At 36.7% G+C, this 23410-nt stretch overlaps 6 protein-coding genes across 6 annotated transcripts; 3 read left to right on the forward strand and 3 right to left on the reverse strand.

Annotated features, from left to right (window-relative positions):
* On the forward strand, positions 806-5022 carry LOC105159662 (gamma-tubulin complex component 3). Its single transcript, XM_011076798.2, has 3 exons — positions 806-3420; positions 3521-3966; positions 4054-5022. The coding sequence occupies exons 1-2, from the start codon at positions 944-946 to the stop codon at positions 3825-3827; spliced, it is 2784 nt and encodes a 927-aa protein (XP_011075100.1). The 5' UTR covers positions 806-943; the 3' UTR covers positions 3828-3966; positions 4054-5022.
* On the reverse strand, positions 4883-7735 carry LOC105159663 (DNA-3-methyladenine glycosylase). Its single transcript, XM_011076799.2, has 6 exons — positions 7291-7735; positions 7089-7160; positions 6314-6437; positions 5806-5876; positions 5353-5410; positions 4883-5267 (listed from the first exon to the last, which is right to left on the reverse strand). The coding sequence occupies exons 1-6, from the start codon at positions 7660-7662 to the stop codon at positions 5104-5106; spliced, it is 861 nt and encodes a 286-aa protein (XP_011075101.1). The 5' UTR covers positions 7663-7735; the 3' UTR covers positions 4883-5103.
* LOC105159664 (activator of 90 kDa heat shock protein ATPase homolog) lies at positions 8079-10038 on the forward strand. The gene is made up of 3 exons (XM_011076801.2): positions 8079-9061; positions 9549-9628; positions 9735-10038. Exons 1-3 carry the CDS (start codon positions 8186-8188, stop codon positions 9826-9828), a joined length of 1050 nt encoding a protein of 349 aa, XP_011075103.1. The 5' UTR covers positions 8079-8185; the 3' UTR covers positions 9829-10038.
* LOC105159665 (thioredoxin-like 3-1, chloroplastic) lies at positions 10616-12708 on the reverse strand. Its single transcript, XM_011076802.2, has 5 exons — positions 12271-12708; positions 11844-11918; positions 11553-11619; positions 11419-11436; positions 10616-11344 (listed from the first exon to the last, which is right to left on the reverse strand). Exons 1-5 carry the CDS (start codon positions 12567-12569, stop codon positions 11246-11248), a joined length of 558 nt encoding a protein of 185 aa, XP_011075104.1. The 5' UTR covers positions 12570-12708; the 3' UTR covers positions 10616-11245.
* LOC105159666 (protein trichome birefringence) lies at positions 14140-17434 on the forward strand. The gene is made up of 5 exons (XM_011076803.2): positions 14140-15353; positions 15744-15936; positions 16010-16203; positions 16306-16464; positions 16702-17434. The coding sequence occupies exons 1-5, from the start codon at positions 14389-14391 to the stop codon at positions 17039-17041; spliced, it is 1851 nt and encodes a 616-aa protein (XP_011075105.1). The 5' UTR covers positions 14140-14388; the 3' UTR covers positions 17042-17434.
* On the reverse strand, positions 21094-22765 carry LOC105159770 (homeobox-leucine zipper protein HOX11). Its single transcript, XM_011076956.2, has 4 exons — positions 22390-22765; positions 21900-22213; positions 21713-21792; positions 21094-21598 (listed from the first exon to the last, which is right to left on the reverse strand). Exons 1-4 carry the CDS (start codon positions 22685-22687, stop codon positions 21313-21315), a joined length of 978 nt encoding a protein of 325 aa, XP_011075258.1. The 5' UTR covers positions 22688-22765; the 3' UTR covers positions 21094-21312.

Here is a 23410-nt window from a genome sequence, read left to right on the forward strand (position 1 = left end):
ATACACTTTTCTTTCTTGAACGGTAAATATTATATTTGTTTTTTCAGAGGTAATTGTTATATGACGAATAATTTAGAATGGTAAAATGTATTTTATCTTTATATCTATTTTGATATTTATTTTTTGTGTCAATTTATCATCTCAATTTTATTAAATTTTATATATTATTATTTATAATTATTTTTTAATCAATTTTTTATCTAAAAAACATCACATACCAGTGTACATGTGATAGTTAAGGGAGTTTCTCATATATGCAAGGCATATAATGTTTTTCTTGCACAAAAAATAAATAAAAAGATGATTATATATGACAAAGTGAAAATTTCATAAAATTGAAGTGGTAAATTGACAACAAAAAGAATTTGGTTTAAAAAAGTAATCATTTTTACTATACTTTTGATTTCATGCTCAAAAGTATGGTTTATTGTTTTCAATTATTTGATGTAAAGACAAATTATATTATAAGGGAATCTTTTGACATAAAAATAGAATTTAAAGAGGTGGAGCAAATCCATTATAAAATAAGTGTGATATATTTATTATTTTTTAAAATTATATTATAAATATATTGTATGTGGGAGGTAAAATTCAACTAAAAATGGAGTTTGGTTAGAATTTTTCAATAAAGAGATGGAAAGTGTGTGATTGAGTAAAATTGGGGCTCTTACACATAAGATGAGCCCACAGGATACAGCCCGGATCCACACCCGAATTGGAGATGGGTCCCACGCAGAAGTTTTCTGGGAAAAACAAATGAATTATAATTTCTCCAAAAATATGAGTAATTTTGATTGAAGTAAGTAAAAGGTTTTATATACATCAAATTATTATATGTATTTCCCCGCCCAATATTCACTCAAAAATCAAATCCTAAACGCACCATCGCCTCCGCTGCTCCGCCACACTACTGCCTCCCTCATCCCCCGCCTCTGCCACTACCATGGACGATGACGACCATAGAGTCGTAGATCTAGTCAAAGAGCTGGTGCACCGGTTACTCTGCACTTCCTCCCAAAACCCTAATCCCCCCTCCTTTACTCAGCAAGAGTACAATCAAGCCCTGAAATACTCCCTTCGGATACTCTCCAGCCGCATGACCCCCTCCATTGCCCCCGACGACTCCGCTATGGCCGAATCTATCAAGCGACGTCTCGCCACCGCTGGTAAGTCCTCCGAAGCCCTAACTTTTGCCGATCTTTATGCAAAGTTTTCTCACAAAAATGGACCGGGAAGCGTGAGGAATAAGTGGGCGGTGCTCTACTTGCTCAAGACTATATCTGAGGACCGGAAAGTAAGGAAAAATCAGTTTTCCAATAGAATTTCTAATGGGTTTTTGGATTCTGCGTTGGCGGGCGGGTTACCCACATTGTTTGAGGGTGATGAGATAAGTGGCGGTTCTGGTGAATTTGGGAATTCGAGTGTTGGAAGGTCTACCGATGGCTTTGTTGATTTGAGGGGTTCGTCCGAAAATGTTAGGAATTTGAGAGGTTTCAGTATCTTAGAGAATGAGAAGAATGAGGTTAGTCTTAGTGGTTTGACTGCGAATATGAAGAAATTGAAGGTTTTGGGGGATGCTTCTAGTAGTTTGAGGACAAGGGAGCATGTGGAAAAGAGATATAATGGAGGCATATTGGTAGTGTCCAAGGACCCTGAAAATATTCGTGATATGGCGTATAGGGATTTCGTGGATTTGATTAAGGAAGAAAATGAGGTTACAGAAGTGATTCTGGTGAGAGATGTGCTCTATGCGTGTCAAGGGATTGATGGAAAGTATGTCAAGTTTGATGAAAAGGCAGATGCATATGTGCTGCCAGAGTTAATTAAGGTACCAAGGGCTACTAGGATTATGGTTCGGAAGCTCTGTGAACTTGGCTGGCTGTTTAGGAAAGTGAAGGCATATATAACAGAAAGTTTGGATCGGTTTCCAGCTGAGGATGTTGGAACTGTTGGGCAGGCATTTTGTGCTGCATTACAAGATGAATTGTCAGACTATTATAAGTTGCTGGCTGTGCTTGAGGCACAAGCAATGAATCCAATTCCATTAGTTTCAGAAAATGCAAGCTCGGGGAACTATCTTTCCTTGAGGAGACTGTCAGTTTGGTTTTCTGAACCCCTGGTGAAGATGAGGCTTATGGCTGTTTTAGTCGACAGCTGTAAGGTCCTAAAAGGTGGGGCCATGGCTGGGGCAATCCATATGCATGCTCAACATGGAGATCCACTTGTGAATGATTTCATGAAGAGGTCACTTCGCCGGGTTTGTTCACCACTTTTTGAAATGGTAAGGACTTGGGTTTTGGAAGGGGAGCTTGAAGATATTTTTGCAGAGTTCTTTGTCTTAAGCCAACCAGTGAAAGCAGAGTCTCTTTGGAGGGAAGGTTATCGGCTCCATGCAGCAATGCTTCCTTCCTTCATTTCTCAGTCTCTTGCTCAGCGCATCTTGAGAACTGGGAAGTCAATTAATTTCCTTCGAGTTTGTTGTGAGGATCGAGGTTGGGCTGATGCTGCAACAGAAGCAGCTGCAGCAGCTGGGACCAGTACTGGGAGAGGTGGCCTTGGATATGGTAAGACCGATGCCCTTGAATCTTTGGTTACAGAAGCAGCAAGAAGGATAGATAAGCATTTGTTGGATGTAATGTATAAACAGTATAAGTTCAAGGAACATTGCCTTGCAATCAAGAGATATTTGCTTCTAGGGCAAGGTGATTTTGTCCAGTACCTAATGGATATTGTTGGGCCAGAGCTGTCTGAGGCAGCCAATACCATAAGCTCATTCAAGCTTGCTGGATTATTGGAAAGTGCAATTAGGTCGTCGAATGCACAGTATGATGATCCTGATATACTTGAAAGGTTAAGGGTGAAAATGATGCCGCATAACACAGGGGATAGGGGCTGGGATGTGTTTTCATTGGAATACGATACAAGCGTTCCACTAAATACTGTTTTTACAGAATCTGTTATGTCTAGGTATCTGAGAATCTTTAACTTTTTGTGGAAGCTTAGAAGGGTAGAGCATGCATTGATTGGTGTCTGGAAAAATATGAAACCAAACTGTGTCACTTCACGGTTCTTTGTTAAATTACCAGATGCTGTTAAGTTGCATTTGATATTGACATCAAGGAAGTGCCAAGTTCTCTGGGATGAGATGAATCATTTTGTTTCAAATCTGCAGTACTACATCATGTTTGAAGTCTTGGAAGTGTCATGGTCTAATTTGGTAAAGGAATTAGAAGCAGCTAAAGATCTTGATGATCTACTCGCAGCACATGAGAAGTACCTGTACTCGATTATTGAAAAGTCTCTCCTTGGAGAACGTTCCCAAAATCTGAATAAGATCCTCTTTACTTTATTTGATCTCATATTGCGCTTCCGCAGTCAGGCAGATCGACTGTATGAAGGCATAAATGAATTACAGTCAAGGTATTGAGTCTTATTTGTACCTTTCTTCTCGTATGGAAATTATCAAACATCAAATAAGAAAGTTCTCTAATTGATTTGTGCTATTTGTCATGAATTGCAGAACTACGGACTCTTCTTCTCAGGACAAAGCCAGATTGCAAAGGCCATCAAATAAGAAATTTTCAGAATCTGGGTCATGGCTTGGTGAAGGCAGGAAAGACCTTACAAGACGTGCTGGAGAATTTCTTCGAAATATGGGACAAGATATAGATGCAATTGCAAAAGAATATTCATCTGTCTTTGACGGTTTTATTTCCCAATTGCCCATACAACAACATGTTGACTTAAAATTCCTTATGTTTCGACTTGACTTCACTGAATTTTATAGCCAGTTGAGACCCAGCACAGGCGGGAAGCTTTTGTTGTAGTATTGGACTCTAACAAAATGCTAATCACATCTCAAATTACCTATAACATGTTTCAGTCTGTTTTGTGCTGCACACTTGCAAACCAATTCTGATCTTGTGCTAGCTTACCTTGGCTTTGCTTGTATATTGTTGTCTTTAGGTGTGTATTCTATTCTGTTATCACTCCCCCTTTCAGTTTCAGCATTTATGTTAAGATTCTTGACCTGTATCTTTCTTTCTTTATCAGGAAGGCCTTCTCAATTTGAAAAATGCTCTCTGCTTGGGTAATAAATGAGGCAGCTGAAGGTATGACCTATTGCCAAGTTGTGGTGCCATAATTTAGTCTACTTGTACTGTATTCGGTTGGCTTGATGTGTTGGTATTTCTTGTGGTTCTGCAAATTATCTATCTTGGGCTTGTAGATCCATAGCATAGTCTTAGTAGTTGAAGAAAGGTAGTAATTAGTGATTGGTTTCTTGATTTCTGATTTTCCAATATGTTTGTCACAAGCATTATTATATATGCATTCTTGTATTGGCTTACCGATAAAAGATGGGTGAATTATTTATTTGCTTTCATAAGATTTCCCTTGGTTACATTTCTCATCTTGATATTTGGAAGCAATTCGCGGAATCAGAAGTGGAATTGATGTCTTCCTTCTTTGACATCATCACTTGTTTAACTCTTGACTATTGTTGGAGAAGATGCGGAATCAGAAGTGGAATTGATGTCTTCCTTCTTTGACATCATCACTTGTTTAACTCTTGACAATTGTTGGAGAAGATGCGATGACGAGGGAATAAGTTTTTCTTCACCCGTTACTCTACCCTTGTGTGTTGTTTGTATAATAATGTAAGTGAAGGAATATGCTCCCAAGCTTGGAACAAATACAAATAATACTCGATACTAATAAGGGTAATTGCAGTGCCCTCTATTAAGAGTCAGTGTATTTACTGAGCGTACTTATAGAGGACCTAAATTTTCAGTAATTTAACAGACAAATAAATCTGATATTAAGGTGGTCTTTCAACAAGGACATTAGTTCTCCTTTTACATGTATTTACAGCAAGCAGTTCTTTGAAAAAGTTGAAGTGTCGGGACTGAATCAAACGTTCCCAGTTTTGCTGGTTCTTTCCTTCGAAAGGAAAAAAAAAAGAAAAGAAAGGAGTGTATAACATATTAACAGATGGCTGTGATTGCCTGTTGTTATAACACCGCCAACCAAGTAAGCATTAACATACTTCACAAAAATAATCTAGTTCATAGTTCTTTCTCCTCGATGTTGGATGCATTGAACTTAGGGAGGTCTGAGAGTATTTTTTGGTGCGCTTATCCAAGGAGAACCGGCTATGGCGAATCTCCATGGTGCATTAACATGCTCAGGCAAAGCATACTCTATACCAACTCTTGGACCAATGAGTATCTTCTCTGGCTCTGGTCCATCTAAGAGTTCCAAACCACCTGTGAAACACACTCTTGTACGCAAGTCAAGTCGGAATTTATACACAGCGATTTGGTCAATATTGAAACATTATAGATGGTGTACCAGGAGTAAAAAGAGGATGGTTCGACCACTCTGTTGAAACTCCCAATGCTTGGCCAACCTAGTTGAAAAAGAAGAATGTAAAATCATGAAATTTGCCACTGCTTTTCTATGAAATAATGAATGTCGCAAAATTCATCTTCGAGACAGATTACAAGTTAGCTTATTAAATTTTGCAAAATCTCTTCCAATTTTTGCATGGAGCAACAAGATTAAAGAGTCCAAAGACTTCACGACTACACGGCCTCAACTTGGTGAATCCAATTCTATTCATGCGAAAACAACATACTTTTCCACATTGAGATGATTCAAAAACAACATACTTTTCCACATTGAGATGATTTGAAAACAACATACTTTTCCACATCAAGGTGATTCCAGAAACGTTCGTTCCAAAACGACATACTTTTCCACATCAAGAGGCAGTGCAGATGTGAAGAAAAGAAAATATTTTACCTTTCCAGGCCCTGTAAGGAGAACAGGCTTCTCAGATTTTAAACCACGGCGCTGTTGGATGGTTTCTAGTCCTTCAAATAACATTAGCAAAACTGTAACATGTAATACTTTCAAACAAGCACTGAAAAGATCAGAATTTTGATGTTAGAACATGTTATTATTTTAGATATGTATGATGTTGAAAATGTTAATATTACAAAATTCAATGTTATATCAAGCAGATGAGGAATCAAATTCTCCGTCCCCCTTCCCAAGCTCTGGTCCTAGAAATTTCCCCTGCTCATTCCATTACGAGATAAAAGTTGAACTCATATACCATACTTAAAATTTAGGTAAAACAAAAGGCAACACTGGAAAGTTCATATCGCACAGGGAAAAACTTCTAGTTTAACACTATGACAAGTTATGTTTTTCCCTTTCACAGCTTTTCTAAGAGGCATACTTTTTCTCCACTTATTCAGCAAGGAACAGTATTTTTTACAGCATCTACTTCGATGAATGAACTTACCACTAACTGGAGCACAAGAACGAATGAGGACAGCTGCACCAATTCCTTCCTTATCTGCCACCACATTGAGCATCATATGAAGACCATAGCAAAGATAAACGTATGCATGACCACCTGTTCCAAACTGTTAAAGGCCAACATATACAAGGCAGTTAGAGACTCTTTCCTGTCTTTACTTATCCCAATTCAAGAAGACTCATGACAGATAATTCGGTTTTCTTAGCTATCCATGTCTTACATTATCAAGAATTTTCTGCATAAACCACTATGAAGAATGTTTACCTATGTTGAGAATTCATGGCCTTATGAAATGCATACACATATATCTTGTAAATAGAATTACTCCGTTGCTCAAGACATTCTGCCAAAGAGTTAAATGGGAGAAATGAGACAGCGATACTAGCGCATTAACATCTAAGCCTTCAGCTAATATGCAACTTCTAAGTTAAAATGATTTCAGCCTTTCCTAATAACTTGCTTCACTGGAACAACCATCCATGATTGTAGCATCAATCTTTATCCAGAGCTTCCTAGGACTGTCATCCATCAATCTTGAATCATACCCAATGATAAAAAAGAGAACACATATCCAGAAATTACAAGGAAAAAGGGTCTGATGTCAGTTCAATGTAATGCTGCAGTTCTACACTACAATAAGAGAATAGCCAAGAATTATTCCCGTTTCATTACGAGATATGCATACTCCAGATGCTGAGCTCCAAATAAAAGAAAGGAAATATCAGGCAGAAGAAAATTGGAGAAGTCAATGACTCACAACAGGGGCAGTCCTTGCAGTAACGCCGAATCGACCGTGGCAAGCTGAGTCATTTGGCCTATAAGCTTCGACCTTTATCAAACACATTCGGACATAAACACACGGACTATCAATCCCAAGTTAACTTGCATTCCCATACACATACAAAAATCAGCTAATAAAACAAAGCATGAGAGAGGCGAGATGTAGCGTAGACCGATACCTCAGTTATCTGAAGAACAACATCATCTCTCTTGAGATACTTACCCAGCAAACGTGGGGCAAGATCAAGGGCATCAATTTGGTAGAAATCGGGACTCAAGATTGAAAATCTTTCAAAGAAAACTGAAGAAACCGACGTTGTGGGCACTATCTCGTCCTTTTCTTGAAAAAGGGAGCCGGGTTTTGCTCCTGATTTTGGTTTTGGCTCGACTTTAATGGTGGTGGTGGAAGATTTTCTAATGGTTTTTGTCGGGTTAGTGATCTTGACGGATTTGTCTGTTTGTTGAATCCTCTTCTTATTGTTCATTTGGTTAAGAAGTGAAGAGAAGGAATAGTATTTGGGGTATGAAGTTTTGATATTGAGTTGAAGCATATGAAAGGTTAACGATGGCGTAGTGGTTGGCAGGGCAGTTGATATTGAAACTCATGAGATTAGAAGCGAAAATTGCACTTTAAGCCCTACCCCTTTTTTTGGGGGTTAACTTATAATTTACAGAATTAGTTATAGAATATTAATTTTTGTTTTATAAAAAGTATATTCAATTTTATAAGATAAAAAATTGTGGAATGTAGGGGTAAAAACACAATTTTTCCTACTTAGAAGGATGAATTTGGTAATTGGCATTGCTTTATGTTTAATGCGTTTACAGTTACAGTAAAGTTTTGTGGTGAGTCGACTCAACTATAAATCGGAGTGGTGAAGTGAAACTCATGTTCTAGACGCTTCTAAGAAAAAACTGTACGCCAAAAATTAAAGCAAAAATCCTGATAAGCGAAGTCTAGGCCCTTCTCTTTTTAGAACCGTCCAGACCTTCATCCCCTGTATAAATTCTCTGCCTCCACTCCCACGCACACACTTCTACACGCACCACACACACTACAAGCTCGCATCACGAATGGCTAGAATGGGCGAAGGCGACAAGCGCTGGATCGTGGAAGACCGTCCTGACGGCACCAACGTCCACAACTGGCACTGGTCTGAAACCGATTGTCTTGAGTGGTCTAGGAATTTCCTCAGTAACCTTCTGTCCGACAAGACCCTTCTCTCCGGCGAAGGGAATATATTCATCAAGACCAAGAAACTTGAGAAACTTGAGGGAGAAGCCTACGTCAATGTTCGTAAGGGCAAGATAATACCTGGGTATGAGTTGAATTTGGTTCTTTCTTACCAGGCTGAGGCCAAAGATTCTGATGGAAGTTCGGTGATCTTGAGCACTGAGGGTTCTGTCGAAGTGCCTTATATTTCCGATGAGAATGCCGGTGAGGATCCCGAGATTAGAATTACTATTAAAGACGACGGGCCGATTGGGAAAAGGTTGAAGGAGGCTTTCATTGCTAAGGGGAAGCCTTTTGTGTTCGAAAAAATTAGGGAATATGTAGATTTAATGGCAAAAGGTGGGCCTGCTAAGGATGATTTGGAAGCCAAGAAAGTTACTGCCAAGAAACCAGCTGCGAGTAATAGTGCGGCTAATAATAGCAGTTCGGTTGCAAAGGAGGTTAAGAAGAAAGATGAAAAGAAAAAGGAGGGTTTTAAGACGATAACAATGAGCGAGAAGTTTAGTTGTCGAGCGAGGGATTTGTATGAGATCTTGATGGACGAAAATAGGTGGAAGGGGTTTACACAGAGCAATGCGAGAATAAGTAAGGAGGTCGGAGGGGAATTCAGTATCTTTGATGGGTCCGTGACAGGGAAGAATTTGGAGTTGCAGGAAGGGAAATTGATTGTTCAGCAGTGGAGGTTTGGGAGCTGGCCTGATGGCATTGTGTCCAGGGTATGATATTTATTCAAATCTTAAGCTTCGATATGCTTAAATATTCTCTTAGAAACGTGATTCCTTTTTGCTAATACAATGTTAATTATATGCGTCTGTGTTATGATATTGGTTCGTTTGATTTGATGTGGATAAATCTTTGACTTGTCGATTGATGTTGTGTTGTGATGATAATGTGCATTTGAATTATGCTGCACTGAAGTTTGTGAATACGAACTCAATGTCGTTCTAAATGTGTATGCGATTTAAGTCTGGCAATTGACTTAAATATGGGAGACTTTATTCTTGAGATGTTCTACCGATGTTAATGCATGTGGGGATGAAGAAGATAGCAATTCCATTTCTTTCAGTTCATGAATCTGTTACTGTCTGAACTTATAGTACGTGTCTGTATTATTAGTATGCCTTTGTAATATGGTTGTAGATGTGCAACTTTACTAGTTTTATGATGTCCAATTAAGCAATTTGCATGCTGATTGTGATGTAGGTGCGCCTTACTTTTGATGAGCCTGAATCAGGGGTAACAATTGTTAAGCTCACACACACTGATGTGCCAGAGGAGGACAGGTGAGTCTCTTTTGATTGATCTTTTACAATCTTACCGCATTTCGCATTTGTAGTTTTCCACAGTCAAAGTTTGAGTTTCCTGATGTAAATTATTGTCACAATGTAGGTATGGGAATGCAACTGTGGTCGAGAATACTGAGAGGGGATGGAGAGATCTTATATTTCACAAAATACGGGCGGTTTTTGGTTTTGGAATATGAATTTTGGAGATTTACTATCTTTTGATTGTAGAACTTTGTTCTGATTCAGTTTTCTACACAAATTGTGAATTTGGTTCCTAGTCCCCAGTGCTTTGTGGGTGCTGCGACATTAATGGCTGATTGATGAACTTTCAGCTATAGTTGCTGTTTCTCATCCATCTTATGTTTGAACATCATATTTGATTGGGACTGAAAAATGTGTTTACGACATGTTCACTTTTCTTGCTTATTTCCGACAATGGTGTTGCACAAGTTCTTTTACATTTTGCTGGAATCGGCATTTAATTGGTCGCAATTCTGGTTCCATCTGGCTTATACTTGTGGCTGACTAACGGGAACCAGGTCTTTGGTTGAAGTTAAACTTATCTAGAATATTTGTTAACTGCCACAAGTTGGTTATTATCCACAAATCTGTTAGTTCTGTTTTCTTGGTATTGATATGTTACTTTCAGTTGAGATTTGATGAGAAGGATATTAGTAAAGTTGTGTCCAATGAAAATGGCGCTTCATGGGCTGTTCATCCAAGAGTGGGGTTGCTCCCGCAAGATCTCTCTTCTTTCCGTACTCTTGATTTTAACATGTAGCCGGGTCTGGAGGTTTTGCTCCAAACTAGTACTTCAGTTTCAATTTCACTGTACGGATGACTTGGTTACTCACCGTCAGGGAAATAAGACTTTTGCAGATATGCAGGAAATCTACTACTTTGATGGGATGAACGGCAAGAGCTTCTCCATTGCAATTGAGTTACTCTAGCCAAATTCTTTAGAATGTGAAAGAAAAGTTTCAGGAAGTTGGTATTGTTTGGACAACTACTGAGATCTCGAGGAGACAACATAAAACAGTTCCAGTAAGAACAGAAGCAGAAGAAAAACTGTATCGAACAAGACAAATCTTGAAATTTCAATTGGAACAATACGGATATATGAATGGGAGCTTGCGTTTCTAATCTGAGATGTGGTTGTAGAGGTATTGGCAATGGGTTGTAGGTACCTTTTGGTCCCCTTGTACTGTATTCCCCAGAGTGTTCCTCTTTCCTCTTCCTTTTGGCGGTCAAAATTCAGTTTTTTGTATAGCTGCTCTGTACCTGAAATATGAGATGAACTCGAGCATATCTTTTTGTATTTTACCGGTGGATCAATGCTATATTTAGGTTGAGCTACCACTTCTCTAAGTTATATATACGGTTAAAAACTGTTATATGATTCTTGGTTGGTTGGTTGGTTGGTTGCAATGACAAAACATCATCGCCGGGAAGCCCTCCGTAACCACTTTCGGATCTCATATATTCAATTCGTATTTATGTTGTTGTTGCTACATTTATACATGCACATCTCATAATGCCAAGTAGTTAATTACAGGGGAAGGAAAACATGAAGGAGGAGAAGATCCTCTCTTCTTCAGTTCTTAATTCAGTAATCTACACAAACTGTTGGATCATTTCTCTCACTTCTTCAATAACAAGCCATGCCTTGTGCCCTCCAATCACCTCTGCTTTCATTTCTCCATCTTTCCATATCTGCCATCACAATATCATTTCAAGCTCTATACGTACCTGTGACCCAAAAACAGCTAGCATGATGTGTATCTAACCTGAATTGTTGGCATTTTCTTCACCACCAACACAACCAAAATCCATCTTTGTTAGTATGTTAAGCAGTACTACTTGATGTGAATGAAATTCAAATTAACAACTTGTCAAACTCATGTACAATCCATTTACGTACTGAGATATTTCCACGCTTTACCAAAGCCTGAGAAACGTTGTTGACATCCACATAGTAAAATTTTAGCCTGTCATCTCAAACAAAATCAAGTTTACATCCACACATCAGCTCCTGTAACAGCATCTCGATCGATACAACAACACCGGAATCGACAGTATATTAATTCTAGTCTGAGTTCCAAGATTCAATTCTCTTGTGCGAAACAGCAAACAAACTTAGGTACGTTACCGGGATTTTGCAGACGTTAAGCAGCACAATGCCATTAAAATAAATGCCAAAAGCACAACTTACTTGGTATCATACTCAGCAGCCAGTTTCTCCAACTTTGGCTTCAGATAAATGCATTTTCTGCACCAGGCAGCCATCCTGTCAAAATTTCAGACACAAACACTTTTAAAAAAATCTAATACTATATACTGTACTCCTTCTAGTATTCTAAGACTAACCCAGTTGGATTCATTACAAAAAAACTGATTGATGCAATCATTTCGACTGATTATCAATTCTCAATTTACACACAAGAATATGATGTAGAGATTCATGCATAGATCGACCAATGTCCAACATGCCATCAGCGGGTGGTGAGAAATTATCTTCAAACAGTTGGGGCGAGTAAGCAAAAGTTTGTAACAGGATAAAAGATTAATGTCCAATTATCTACTTATTCTCGTATAGATCTACAGGAGTGAAAAGGAGAGCAAAAGAACAAAGGGTGAACCAATCAACAAGAATGGGTTGTGAGAGCTGCTTAGCTTGCTCCAAAATCTCATCAAACTGCTGGGAATCTTGAATAGCCTCCATCTCCAAAGCAGCAGGCTTGAATAACTCGGGCCAGAATGCATACGCTCTTAAATCTCTCTTTCCTCTCCCTTTCCACTCATTCTTGCTCCGATCAAATCCGGACCCGTTTGATTTGGGCAAGAGAGAGCCGGATACGGAGCTCCAGAGCTGGTGCTGGTGCTGGTGGTGGATTTCTCTATAGAGAATGTGCGGAGGATTTGGTGATAATATGGACATGCCTGTAATCTTACTTATTTTTGTTGTTGTTGTGTTGACTGTGAAGAAAGAAGAGAATGAGATGAGGTCAATGAAATAAAGGCAGGCTGAAGAAGATAAGATATTTAGCACCAGGAAAATGCGTCAACTCCACTATCTTGCACTTGCATGCTTTATCCATCTTCACATATTTTGATAACTAATTGCATTGTATCACTATTTGTCTCCACACCACAAACCAAAAACTCTTGTTCCATCGAATTAAATTAATTATAAAATAATTATAATATACTTATTATATAATTAATTTTTTTTAAATTATATATCAATCACATGATAAGTAGATGTACTTATTATATAATTAATTAGAATTCGATCCAAGAAAGCATTTTAGTTAAAACTTTAAAAAATGAAAATAATAAAAGCACGAGTATTGTTTTGTTGAAATAAAAGCATACATGTCCAGATTAGTATTTGTGGAACAGAAAATATGAGTTATTGAGACGGGCTATGATAAAATGATAAAGAATTGGGGCTTTGGAGTCTGTTTTCTTTCAGGAGTAGCCCATTTGTCCCTATTTCTTCCATTTGCTGAATATGATTCTTAGTACAAAAATGGAACACCACAAGTCCAAGTTCATTGCTACGAATTCATATCCTATTCCTATGTACGCTATACAATTTTGTCGGTGGAGAAAAAGTGGTTGGGAAATGGGAATAAGTATATTAATGAAATAGGACCCATTTTGGCCCATTCCAAACAACATTGAAATGGAATGCACATGAGGGCAATTAAGTCTTTTTCTTCTTCAATTCAATTCAATTTTCTTTTTCTTTTTAAATTAAGTAATAAATGTAAAGGAGACATATGTTAAACCCTAGAAATATTCCAACATTTTGAATGGGAGGCAGCAGTAGGAGGAGGCGGTAATAGCAAGAAAATTTTGTCCAAAAATGAAGACGAAGACGGCAATTGCTAAACAAACAGCCATTTCGAATTTTCCAATGTAGCAATACTAATAATAATAATCCAACCTTTTGAATTTCCAAAATTCAATCATCTCAATTATTATGTGAATTGGAATGGGAATGGGAAGATAGCTACTTGGCACCAACGTTATAATTTCCACTTTTCTTTCTTTCCATCAATTTTTCTAAATTCAATTACAAAAACCTACCTATATCTAGAAATTGTTGGGTCCACACGCAAATAACTTTTTATCATTTCATTATATTAATCATATTACTTTGTTTTTTTCCTTGAATTATTGTGACATACACATACACATTCACATGCACCCCACCACAACACACACACACAAAAGGATGGTCTGGGAATTAGTTAGAGTTAGAAGCAAGTGAAAAGGGTGGTCATAATCAATTCAACATTACAAAAATCAAATAATAAAGTACTCATCCGTACTTCAAAAATTTAGTTATACTCAAAGTCCAAGTCTAAAAAATAATATTAGAAAAATGGGTTTTTTATTTATGAGAAAGGAAGGGTGAACGGTGGTGGCATTTTTGGTATTATGTTCAATAATAAGAAAGGGTGGCGCAGTAAACCAACTTTCCGCTTTGGGGTAAACGCATGAAGCAGCTTCCCCCTCTTCTGCTAACAGTCTTTTACTATAACACACCCTCTCTCTCTCTACAAATAATCCCACTCAACAGGATTCCTCAAGTGTACAAACTTCGTTGCAACAATCAAACTTGAAAACCTCTCTCTCTCTCTCTCAACACTCCTCACTCCTTCCAACACAATCTTTGTTTCTCTCTCCCCCCAAACAACTCCATCATCACACACTTCTTGGAATTGCAGAAAACCAGCACTGCCTACATGGCAGATATAACAAAGTATGCGCCCATCAATGGCGCCACTTTGTTCTCACAACTCAAAGCCCACCTCAGAACAAGACCAACTGTGACTCTCGCCTATGCCTTTGTTTTTCTTTTCATCGCCTTCACCATTTTTCTTGCCTTCACCCCTTCTTCTAACTCTTCTTCTCCATGGTTCACTAACATTTTTTCCCTCTCCACTACCACTACTTCTCAAGGTTCTTCTCCTTCTTCTTCAATTTTCTCAGATGACTCTTATAGATCTCATTTTTCTTCTATTTATAATTATTTCTTCCCAAACTCACCCTCACAATCCTACAATTCTTCACCAACCAGCAATGCTGGATCTCAAAACACCTCTTCTTTGCCACCCAATTTGAATAACCAGCCTCCTGTTGAGGGAAACCAGACTTCCGATGAAGCTATACCTCACAAAGTTGAAGTCTTGAAGCCGAATAATGCTACTCTTTTGACACAGACGCCTTCTGTAAATCAGACTGTGAATAACAATACTACAAGCTCACCAACACCCTCTTCTGAGTTGAGCAAAGGGTCAGCAGATGTCAAGAATCAGACCACAATTGGGGTCACAAGCTCTCCAGGGACCGCCAATAAGACTGTGAATTCATCTCCCAACTCTACCTCTGGAGAGAAAAATGTTTCTGGAAACGGACAAGTGGGAATAGCTGAGAAGGGTATGGTCAAGAATTTAACTTCTTCTCTGATGAAGAAACAAAATAACGGGACGAATGATTCTGCCGGGAAACAAGGAATTGCTGATCTAATAAAGTCCCTGATGAATTGTGATCTGTTTGACGGGAATTGGGTGAAGGATGACTCTTATCCGCTGTATAATCCTGGTTCTTGTTCTCTGATTGATGAACAATTCAACTGTTTCCTCAATGGTAGGCCTGATAATGGTTACCACAAACTCAAATGGAAGCCAAAGGGTTGCACTCTCCCAAGGTGTGTCCCATACTACTATTACTCTCTATCTTTCAAAACATATATAAGTTTCCGTACTTGATGAATTTTAGTTATCTCTTAGATTTCAATCTATATTATGTGTAGAAATTTCTTGAGAGAGATATATGAAGTGATCCATCACGTTTTCGGTATAATTTCTAATTTTGTCCACTTTTTCGAGTTATTTCTCTGTTGTTAATAGTCTTGTAACAAACAAGGTGGATGATTGATTAATTGGCCAAGTTTCAGTTTGTAACTTTTGTTCGTCAGCTCTGTATTCCAATGAGATCGATATTTACTTCTGCAATAGAATTGTTAACAGATGTCGATTATGATCCACTTCTTCTTTAATTTCTGCAGAAATTGACTTTGTTGATCTTGCCTATTCAGGTTGGATGGAAGTCATATGTTGGAATTGTTGAGAGGAAAGCGACTAGTTTTCGTTGGCGATTCTCTCAACAGAAACATGTGGGAGTCTCTGATTTGCATCCTGAGGAACTCTGTGAAAGATCAGAACAAAGTTTATGAAGAATTCGGCAGGCACCATTTCCGGGCAGAAGCTTCTTATTCCTTTGTCTTTGAAGTAAGCTTTACGTCCTGAAGAGTTTAACTGTTAATCTGCTTATAGTCTTCTAACCTTCCTGTAATCTTTACAGGAATATAAATGCACAGTGGAGTTTTTCGTAGCTCCTTTCCTCGTTCAAGAATGGGAAGTTGCAGGGAAAAATGGTACTACAAAGGAAACACTTCGACTCGATCTGATCAGCAGGTCTGCCGATAAATACAAAAATGCAGACATCATCGTGTTCAATACGGGACACTGGTGGACTCATGAGAAGACTTCCACAGGGTAAAAAGCCATTACAATTGACTAAGAATAGGCGTAACGAACGTCCAGTGGCAATATTTTTTCTTGTTACAATAATATTAAATAATTGTCTGTATATTTTAGGAAGGACTATTATCAAGAGGGCAGCCATATCTACAAGGATTTAAATGTTCTCGAGGCTTTTCGGAAAGCTTTGACGACGTGGGGAAGGTGGATTGATGCCAACATCAATCCCATGAAGTCTCTTGTGTTCTTCAGAGGCTATTCAGCATCTCATTTCAGGTAAATTCTTTGTGGAATTACCTCAAAGTAGTAAACCTCGTTGGCATAAGAGTCGAGGTTTCTGCAAGTAGATTAGGTGTCATCAAAGCTTGAAAAGTGAAAGAAATGGACATGTGTTTCCGTTAGTAATATGCTTTTCTTGCAATCTTTTCTTAAGACTCCAAGCTTTTATATAAGATCAAACTATTGAACAAGCACTGCCAAGTTCACAGTAGTATATATTATCTTTTGCTGCAGTGGAGGGCAGTGGAATTCTGGGGGGCAATGTGACAACGAAACGGAGCCAATAAAGAATGAGACGTATCTCACACCGTACCCCCAAAAGATGACTGTTTTGGAGAAAGTACTGAGAGGAATGAAAACTCATGTAACTTATCTCAACGTGACGAGGATGACAGATTATCGTAAGGACGGCCATCCATCGATATACCGCAAACAACATTTATCCGACGAGGAGAGGAGATCGCCCTTGAGTTTCCAAGACTGCAGCCATTGGTGCCTCCCTGGAGTTCCCGATGCTTGGAACGAGATACTTTATGCAGAACTCTTGGTGAAACTGAACCAAAAAAGGCCGTAAGTAATATGTTCCCGTGATCACTGCCACCCAATGTTGAATCACACGATACTATTACGTGTGATCTAACGGTTGATAATCTCTCGACCATTCAAGAAACTCAAGTAAATACTCACACATGAGGACACTGTGTTGATGAAACAGTGCCTAAGCCTAAAACATGTGCCATACACCTTTTTTCTTCTCTCTTTTTTATTTTATTTTTTTTTCAGTTGAGAGTACAGACATATAGAAGCAAGCTGGAGAAATCAAAGAAACAGTGTTCGATTATATATAGATGATGGGATAGGAATAGAGGATTAGTGAAGAGATTTGTACTTTAATATGTTTTACATGAGCGAAAAATGCGGAGGAGGAGAGATTTAAAGGCATATTCTATGAATTGCTACAGGAATTTCGTGTTGCAAAAAGTGTAATTATGTTAAATATTTGGTTTCTTTGTTCAGAATAAGTTAATGCATCGTAAATACTTTTTAATTATTTTGCTCATCTTTGTCGGATCTCTTTGTTGAAATCAATAATTAGCTACTCCAGATATGGACGACCTTCTAATTATAGATATCGCTGTCGACGAATATGTGCCTTTATCTTTGCCTTAATATTCTTGAAATCGATTTAAAGGCCTTAAAGCTCCTCTACCGCAGCCTGCGACTCAATCGGTGATTTTGATTTCGTATCAGCTTAATGATTTTTGTCCTTTCAGGCACCTCTATGGAGAAAAGAGATCTTAGATTTATAAATCGTTCAAAGAAATATTCATTTGCAATCAATATAAGACACTTGCCTAAATTATTTTTATTAAAAAAATTTTATTGTAGGGAGATTGGATTAAAAAGAAATATTAAATAATGTGGATTATGGTATGTCAATATAATAAAAATACTACAAATATGATATAATTTACGGATTTTAATGTTATTGATGATTTTGATATGAATGAACATATGTTGAATCAGTGAATACCATAGTTTGAGACTTTTAGTCCAAACATGTTCCACCCTCACATGGGATCATTGACAATTTGTGTGTCGGTCGACTTCATTAGGCCAAAATTGTCGGCTTTAAGCGTGTTTGGCCACCAGCAGAAGTCGTGTAACATCCTGCGCCTGTTAGACATTGGGCATTGTGATTCCAATTGCGCCTACACCAATTCCAGTTAATTTCAAAAATGGGCCTTCAACATATTGGGCCATTTCTCTGCCAATCCAGTATCTATACCTGGGCCTACCTGATTAAAGAATGGGCTGAAAATTGAATTGGCCCATTTGCTACAAATGGTCCTTCAACTGAGCCTGCTGCATCCATGACACTGTTAATGGGTCGAACTCCAAACTTTATTTTTATTTATAATAATAAATTTCAAAATATTAAAAGTTATGTATTATATACACGCAGATATGACGATGCACTACAACTAGTGTGCATATATATATATATACATAAATTAGTAAAGATGTATAGGTAATTGAAATTGAGTCTGATTTAATTCATAATTTTAAAATTTATGGAGTGATTTTAAGTCATTTAGATTTTAAAATAGAATTAAACTTTTATATTGATGTGATGATATTTGAATAGCATCGGTGACTGAACAATCATTTAGAATAATTGAAAACCAAATGGGGCGACGACACATTGGGACAAAATCATTCCATTGAGCAATCATATTCATATGTAGCAACAACTTTATTTTTTGTGATTATTAATGCCATCAATCAGTTACTTAATTACATGTTATTTGAAAATGTTGGTGGCCACACAATCAATTATGTGTCATATTAGTATGTAACAAATATATAAAAAATAATAATAATAACTAATATTTGTTTATTTATATTTAAATGTCAGTTATCAATAGAAGAAATACAATTTATTTTAGGGTAAATTACAACAATCTCTAATGAGATTTGACATAATTGCGAATACCCTTTCATTGTTTGAAAAATCACTATTTTTAAAGATCGTCTAACAATTAGCTCAATCCATTAGGTTTTTATCTGTTTCTTATGATAAACTAATCAAAATGATTTTGTGAATTAAAAATTATAATTCGTGGCCTTTTATATGTTGGGGGAGACAAAGTTGGTTGGATATTGAAGTAGACCTCATTATTTACAAACTCTTGTTAGTTTACAATATTATCTCAAATATGGAAAGGGAAGTTTTAGAAAAGGAAATAAATGAAAATTTAATATATTTGACCATCACCAGTTACTTGTTATACATTCTCTAAAACAACATTTTGACATTAATTCCAAATTTCCAATCATTACCAATTTCAATTAGGTTTTTTTGTTGTAAATTTTATTCCATTTTCTATTCTATTTAACATATACACGTTGTATGTGCAATATTCTTCTTTAAATAAAATACCCAATCTCATCTTTATACATGCTGAATGGAGTAAAAGATTGAATAGAGCTTGTAATTAACGGGAAATTTTAGCCCAGATCGACCAAACGTAGTCAAACTTGAACTAATCATATGATAAATATATTATGATTGGAGTACAGTTCAACATAACAAATATATTATACTTATTTAAATTATTTTATAATTTATTTGATTCAATTAAATCTAATCCCGACAAATATAAAAAAATTTCCGTAACAAAAACTTTAATCCGCCATCTCCACCCCCAAAAAGTAAAAGAATAAATAAATAAATAATAAGACAAAGAATAAGAGTAGTATGGTAAGAGTGAATAATTTGTTTACAAACAAGTGAGGAAATGACAATGTTGAAGTTTATAAGGATTAGATGAGTGGGCGTGATCCCAATAATACCATAAAAATATAATTCTTACATTGAATTCGTAAAAAGATAGATTGAATACACGTGTTTGTAAAGTATTAGGAGAATTAATTCTTTCCATCAATGTTGCTTCTATACCATGTTAATTTTACTCTAACTTCAAACTTAAATATTATATTAATCGTTAATTAATTAATTTCCAATTTCTTCAACTAAATGCAATTGCTCTAATTACAAGATTAGTATGTAAACCAACCCAAAACACTAACTGTTAAATGTTAATCAATTGATGTTATTTTTGGTAAATATTCAAATCTAAAGTTTTATTACGTACTAGAAAATTTCAGCCTGTCCCTAGTTTTTTATTTTTATTTTTAAATTATTGTAATTAGTTGGACGGCCTACCAACTTTGGCCAAACTTTCGTACTTACTAATTAATGTAGTTAATTAAAACTATGGTTCGAAATCAAATATAGAGCTGAGGTGATTTTAATTACTAGGATTGAATTTTTTATTTTAAATTTTATTGTATCTGATATTTTATTTAATATATATATAAGTCACATGCAAAAATTAATATTGGGTTATGTGTTTCCTATTTCAAGTCCAACTATAGATTTTGAATGGTCAAGATAAACCACACTTTCTTCTATGTTTCCCTTGCAAGAATTTTTAATGAATCTTGATAATTAATAGGGAGAATTTTATATATGGAGTGAATGTCCATTAAATAAGAAGCATTATGTTGTGGAAATTTGAAGGATTGGTCTCATTTGGGTAGCTCATGTGTTGATTAATTGGATTTGGATTTGCTTCTTTATTGGCATGCATTCAGTCGTCACCGATAATGTTTTTCACACTCAAATTTTGAAAAATTGAGGATTTTTTTTGGGGGGGTGGGGGAGGGGAGGAAGGGGGACAGTCTCAATCAATATTATAACATCATCATTGTAATGATTGTGATGAGTAATAATGAAACTATATAATCATTATCATCCCATTTTTCTCCATTGGATTTCATTCTTGACAACTAAAAACTTCGAGAGTGAAATTAATTTATCTAGAATTACAAAAATGCCGATTTAAGTTCAGTTTGGTTACAATATGATCATGATGTATTCAAGTTTCGAATTCAAATCTTATAAATATTTGTGTATATGTCTATTTATACAATAGTGTACGGTTTTTTTATAACAATTAATTTATTTATTTATCTAAATTATTAATATATAAATATAATAAATCATATAATACATATATAATTAGAATTTACAACATAAAATAGGTTAGTTTGTTGTAAATGGAAACCTGGTTTACATTCTGAGTCAAACTGTGAGTGCTCTCTTCCAAACCATCATAACAGCAGCCATTACAAATCAAATAATCATTCAAGGAATATATGGTCAAAATCCTCAACTATATACACAAAACCACATTTATAAAAAAAAAAGAAAAGAAAAGAAAAAACTACCACATTGATTCTTTCTTTTTAATTCCTAGTCTTTAACTAATAATAATATCAATTAGAAGCAGGCTGATGGGGAGGTGAAAGTGAAAAGAGTTTAGAAGGGTTGTTGATAGCGGCGGAGGAGGTGGTGGTGGTGGTGGTGGTGGTGGTGGCGACCCTTTCACAAGATGGGCACATAGTGAGAGTTGTAGCGGGAAGTTGCATGTAGAAAGGCTGAGAAGCCTTGAGAGCTCTCAACTCTTGAAGCTCTTTCTGCAGCCTCCTGTTCTCTTCCGTCAGTGTCTCACAGCACTTTTTTAAATACTCACAGTCTACCTCCGTCTGCTTCAACTTCGTCCTGCCCAACACATATCCATATCATTAATCAAGTCTTACACGATTATCAAGAAACTCTACACATAATTATATATAGTTTAAAAGAAAAAGTCGTGTTTCATTAATGATTATTTACCTAGCTCTTCTGTTTTGGAACCACACTTCCACTTGGCGAGGACGAAGATTCAACTGCTTTGCAAGAGCAAGCTTCTGTTTCTGAAGAGTCAACCACATGAAGAAGTAAATTACCAAATTGCCCATGCATGTACACAAGAAGTAGAAGAAGATGAAGATGAGATGGGGTTATGTTCTTTGAAACATACAGGATTGAGGGTGTTGTGCTCTTTGAAACTTTCTTCAAGAAAGGCAGACTGTTCTTTGGAGAGTCTGAGTTTCTTCCTGGCCAACATGCCGTTTTCTTCCTCATCGCTTCCTCTTGAGCAAGTCCCTCTATCTGCAGCTTCATGACCTGCACTAGTAATTTGCTCAAAATCTCTCTTCCCACTTCTCAACACATGACAGAAATCCATCTGAAATGATGAAACCGCGCTGTTTGGTGATGAGAGTGACGCCCCTTCTTGATCATGACCTTCATCTCCACCTCGCCTCATGTTTCCCTCCACCCCATCACCACCCACTGTCAAAAGTATATACTAATTAAACCAATTCTCAATCCATCTCAGATACTCTTATACGCATGCCGCAAAGCGCACACACACATTGATTCAAGAAGAAATATCAAAACATTACATATGAAACAGCAAAGGGAGATTCATTTTAGGGTTAAATTTAAAACGGCATTTATTTAATTACATTTTTCAGTAAGCCATGGGAAAGGGAACTTGTGTGAGGAAGGGTGACTTCTGTGGACCGGAGAGAAAGGGAGAAGATCAAGCTGAACCGGTAGATCTGACGAAGAATCTGATCTTCTTTGATCATCATCTGCAGAGAATAACCCGGTAGTTTCTTTACATCTGCTGTTGTTTTCAGCATCAGATTTTCCGACAGCCATGCCCATGCAGAACCCTAAATCCTTGCCAAGAATCTTCTGGGATTTCTCAAGAAGTGAAAAGGGTTTCGGGGTATCGCCTAAGCTCAAAGCCAACTCCATCAAAAAGGTGAAAGAGTAGAAAGAGCCAAACCCGAAGAAAGAGACGAATGGGGAATGGGTAAGAGGGTCTGTCCGAGTTTAAAAAGAGTCTTAATTAACCCCACTCATCAAATTCTTGAATTCTTTTAAATATAATTTATTACCTTATGCAAAATATATATATATATATAATTATTTCCCAAAAAAAATAAAATGAGGGTTGACAAAAAAGCACACGTGAATGCATATTATCAATATACTGCTGCTAGTACTACACACCAGTTTATACCCATGACTATGTGCTGCTGGTGTGTGTTGTGTGTGAGAGAGAGAAAGAAAGGGTTGTGGAGACAAGGGATTGATTTTGTCCAACAAGTGCAATCATTATTTTTTGTTATTTTATTTGATTTTGGTTCTATAATTAATAATTATAAGGATTCCTATATAAATACATACTTTAATTATAGTGTTATTCAGATGTATTACAAGCTTTGGAGACAAACATTCCGCAAGTTGTGAAGTTCATCATTTTCTCTTTGGGGTGGGTGTAAAGGTTATCATACATTTCTACCCCAATATCTAAATAAAAATATATAAGTACTTGTGTTTTTTTAAATATTACTATCGATTCTATATTTTCAAACAATAAAATTTTTAGAAAATTCTTTTTTTATCATAGCATCGAAATAAAAATATATTCATTGGTAAAAGAAATGACTCGGATTCATCGAAAGCAATTTGGCA

Source organism: Sesamum indicum, linkage group LG4 (assembly GCF_000512975.1).
Source record: "Sesamum indicum cultivar Zhongzhi No. 13 linkage group LG4, S_indicum_v1.0, whole genome shotgun sequence".
NCBI lineage: Eukaryota > Viridiplantae > Streptophyta > Magnoliopsida > Lamiales > Pedaliaceae > Sesamum > Sesamum indicum.